The sequence below is a fragment of the Babylonia areolata genome, chromosome 8 (assembly GCF_041734735.1).
Source record: "Babylonia areolata isolate BAREFJ2019XMU chromosome 8, ASM4173473v1, whole genome shotgun sequence".
NCBI lineage: Eukaryota > Metazoa > Mollusca > Gastropoda > Neogastropoda > Buccinidae > Babylonia > Babylonia areolata.
Window position 1 is genome coordinate 13,732,988 of NC_134883.1, and position 4,822 is coordinate 13,737,809.

At 42.8% G+C, this 4,822-nt stretch overlaps 1 protein-coding gene across 1 annotated transcript in view; it reads right to left on the reverse strand.

Annotated features, from left to right (window-relative positions):
• Nucleotides 1-4,822, reverse strand: part of LOC143284551 (isatin hydrolase-like) — a 14,938-nt gene continuing 10,116 nt past the window's right edge. Inside the window, exon 5 of the mRNA XM_076591323.1 lies at nucleotides 1-4,203. Within this exon, the coding sequence (XP_076447438.1) occupies nucleotides 3,631-4,203 (573 nt within the window). The 3' untranslated portion in view covers nucleotides 1-3,630. The remainder of the gene's footprint in view (nucleotides 4,204-4,822) is intronic.

Genomic DNA, 4,822 nt, shown 5'->3' on the forward strand with positions numbered 1-4,822 from the left:
CAAAACGTATATTCTGTCATAACCCTCCAGTCACAATTACAGAGAATGCATGTCACCGACAGTGATGCATAGTACTTTCTAAATACACACAGCGTTATCTATACCATTACATAGTTCTCCCTTGGTATGACGTGGGCAGACTGGGTAGAGAGGGTACTGAACAACAGACCATGACTGCGTAGAATAAGATTCAGTATATAAGTACTTAACAGTCTTATATCGTATTGTTGAACTTAAAAAAACAAACAAAACAAAAAAACAACAACAAAAAACCACTGAACAACAATAACAACAAAAGCATGATATTCGTTGCATTCATTAGATTGTCATAGGGTGTATCCATTTGACAAGGTACTGAAGAACAGACCATGACTGTTTAGAATAAGATTCAATATAGAAGTACATAACAGTCTTATATCGTATTGTTGAACTTAAAAAAACAAACAAACAAACAAACAAAAAAAAAACCTGAACAACAACAACAAAAGCATGATATTCGTTGCATTCATTAGATTTTCATAGGGTGTATCCATTTGACAAGGTACTGAAGAACAGACGATCACTGCTTAGAATAAGATTCAGTATAGAGGTACATAACAGTCTTTTATCGTATTGTTGAACTTATAAAAAACAATATAAAAAATCCCTGAACAGCAGCAACAACAACAAAAGCATGATATTCGTTGAATTCATTAGACTGTCATAGGGTGTATCCATTTGACAAGGTATTGAAGAACAGACGGTGACTGCTTAGAATAAGATTCAGTATAGAAGTACATAACAGTCTTTTATCGTATTGTTGAACTTAAAAAAACAACGACAACAACAACAACAAAACCCTGAACAACAACAACAACAAAAGCATGATATTCGTTGCATTCATTGGACTGTCATAGGATGTATCCATTTGACAAGGTACTGAAGAGCAGACGATCACTGCTTAGAATAAGATTCAGTATACAGGTACATAACAGTCTTATATCGTATTGTTGAACTTAAAAAAAAACAAAAAAAACAAAAAAACTCCTGAACAACAACAACAACAAAAGCATGATATTCGTTGCATTCATTAGATTGTCATAGGGTGTATCCATTTGACAAGGTACTGAAGAACAGACGATGACTGCGTAGAATAAGATTCAATATAGAGGTACATAACAGTCTTATCATATTGTTGAACTTATAAAAAAAACAATATAAAAAATCCCTGAACAGCAGCAGCAACAACAACAAAAGCATGACATTCGCTGTATTCTTTAGATTGTCATAGGGTGTATCCATTTGACAAGGTATTGAAGAACAGACGGTGACTGCTTAGAATAAGATTCAGTATAGAAGTACATAACAGTCTTTTATCGTATTGTTGAACTTAAAACAACAACAACAACAACAACAAAACCCTGAACAACAACAACAACAAAAGCATGATATTCGTTGCATTCATTGGACTGTCATAGGATGTATCCATTTGACAAGGTACTGAAGAGCAGACGATCACTGCTTAGAATAAGATTCAGTATACAGGTACATAACAGTCTTATATCGTATTGTTGAACTTAAAAAAAAAAAAAAAAAAAAAAAAAAAAAAAAAAAAAAACAACTCCTGAACAACAACAACAACAAAAGCATGATATTCGTTGCATTCATTAGATTGTCATAGGGTGTATCCATTTGACAAGGTACTGAAGAACAGACGATGATTGCGTAGAATAAGATTCAATATAGAGGTACATAACAGTCTTATCGTATTGTTGAACTTATAAAAAAACAATATAAAAAATCCCTGAACAGCAGCAACAACAACAACAAAAGCATGACATTCGCTGTATTCATTAGATTGTCATAGGGTGTATCCATGGTGACAAAATGTAACAGAGGTAGCCAGTGAATTATGTTTACTTCCTTTCATTACCGGGAGGAGTAAAGCCATGAGTAAACAGTTACAGCCTTGAATATCTTCACTTCATGAAAACTGTCACTTAACAAACAAACAAACAAAAACCCCACACCAAACAAACAAAAAAAGAACGAGAGAGAGAGACAGAGACAGACAGACAGACTGACAGAGAGTGCGAGAGAGAGAGAGACAGACAGACAGACTGACAGAGAGTGCGAGAGAGAGAGAGACAGACAGACAGAGAGCGAGAGAGACAGACAGACAGAGAGCGAGAGAGAGAGAGACAGACAGACAAATAGACAGACAGAGCGAGAGAGACGGACACGGACAGAGAGAGACAGACAGACAGAGAAAGAAAGACAGAGAGAGAAAGAGACAGACAGAGAGAAAGAGAGACAGACAGAGAGAAAGAGACAGACAGACAGAGAGAGGGCGAGAGAGAGAAAGAGGGAGAGACAGACAGACAGAGAGCGAGAAAGAGAGAGAGAGAGAAAGAGAGACAGACAGACAGACAGAGAGCGAGAGAGACAGACAGACAGAGCAAGAGAGAGAGAGAGAGAGTTAAACAAAAAAAAAAGATGGAACAATGCATTTACTTGTTTGCCACCTGTGCTTTTATGAGCCGGGATTTTTTTTTTAAAAACAATTTAATAAGGACCGCCCTACCAACCAATCCTCCTAAAATCCGCATGTGGAAAGGAGACAGGGAAACAAGCTGGTGGCGCTGCTCAGTAGAGATGCGCTCTCCCTGTGGGAGCAACCCGAATTTCACACACCAAAATCTGTTTAGACAAAGAGTAATTCTATACAATACAATGTAATATGATGTTACACAATTCTAAAACAATACAATGCAATGCAGCACAATACAATCATTCCGTCGACTTTTTTTTTTTTTCTTTTCTGACACTCTAATATTCGTTTCCAGGCTTCTTTGACACTAAAGAGAACCATACCTAAAACCACTTCACTGCCAGGAACGTATGTGACACGTGCATAGTGGCGTCACTGATGACGTCATCAGAAGGAGGGGAAATAACTCTGGAAGGCTGAAAATTCACATAGTTTATCTAGAGTGGTATATCTCCATACCTGTTTAAAAGCTTACTGTTTTGGATATTGTTTTATGACTTGAAACAACATTTTCTACTGTTTTTTCCTCTGGCACTGAAAGGGAAGCAGTTGTGAAAATCACAAACATTCCTTATCAGTACATCCCTTTCACACCTCCCGTGACGCCCACACTCCAGAATAAAGGGGAGAGGATGCAGTGCTCCAGGCAAAACAGACAGGCAGACGACGGGTGCAATAGCCGAATGGTTAAAGCGTTGGACTTTCAATCTGAGGGTCCCGGGTTCGAATCTCGGTAACGGCGCCTGGTGGGTAAAAGGTGGAGATTTTTACGATCTCCCAGGTCAACATATGTACAGACCTGCCAGTGCCTGAACCCCCTTCGTGTGTACACGCAAGCAGAAGATCAAATACGTACGTTAAAGATCCTGTAATCCATGTCAGCGTTCGGTGGGTTATGGAAACAAGAACATACCCAGCATGCACACCCCAGAAAGCGGAGTATGGCTGCCTACATGGCGGGGTGAAAACGGTCATACACGAAAAAGCCCACTCGTGTACATACGAGTGAACGTGGGAGTTGCAGCCCACGAACGCAGAGGAAGAAAGAAGACAGACAGACAGACACACCACTCACATCTCACACCCGACTACCACCATCACTACCCCACCACAACACAGCCACCATCACCACCGCCAACAACACCCCCCACCAACACAACCACAACAAACAACACCACCAACAACATCTCCCCAGCCGACCGCGAGGACCGACCCTGAGCGGCCCCGCTACTGCATCCACCACGGCCTGACCCCTCCTCGAAGATGTCGGCGCCGTCCCCAGCCAGGGCCAGGATCCTGGCAGGTCCCCCGGACCCGTCCACCAGCTTCACAAGACCCACCACCACCGTGGCGCCCCGAGCAGGCAGCCGCTCCACGTTGGCCAAGTTCTCCAGACCCAGGACGTTGTTCCTGCCCAGGATCACGTGCGTCGGAAAGGTCTTGGACTGGCCGAAGTCCACGGATGGGGTGTCCACCCCGGCGGCGATGACTCGGCGTCGGGTGGCGAGGAAAGTGGCGGCGTCCGGGTGGATACCCGGGAAGTGGAAGGTGGTGGGGTCGGTGGGGTGGGCTGAGCCGAAGACCTCTGTGACGTTCGGGTAGCGCCGGCCCCAGCCCGAGTTCATCATCACCACACTCATGGGTGGGATCTGGCCGTGCACTTCTTCCCAGTCCTGTGGGGTGGGGAACAACAGAGGAGGAGCGGGTGGGTGGGTGCGTTGGTCGGGTGGATTGGTGATCGGTCGGTCGGTCGTGTTAATTCAAAAATACAGAATACGGAATGCTGTGATCATAATATCAATGAGACAAACTCATTTGTGGTGTAAAACATATAAATACACTGGATTCACAGTCTGAATATTCAACACGTATACATAACATGCACAGATGTCAACATAGAGCAAATCATACGCACAATAATCACAGGGCATTACAGCAGCAACAGCAACAGCCATTAAATGATAAAGAGTAAATCACACCTACATCCTCACAGCCATACACGTGTAATAATCCACATTGCAGAGAGTGTGTTGGTGTGTTGTGTATTGTGTTGTGTTGTATGCGTTTTGTGTGTGTGTGTGTGTGTGTGTGTGTGTGTGCGCGCGCGCGCGCACGCGCGCGCGTTGTGTACCTCGTAAACCTGAACGTTCAGGAGGTGGTCCGGGTCCTCATCATCATTATCATCATCATCTTCATCACCAACACCATCACCTTCATCACCACCATCATCATCATTATCACTATCATTATTACCAGCACCATCATCATTACCACCATTGTCATCATCTTTAT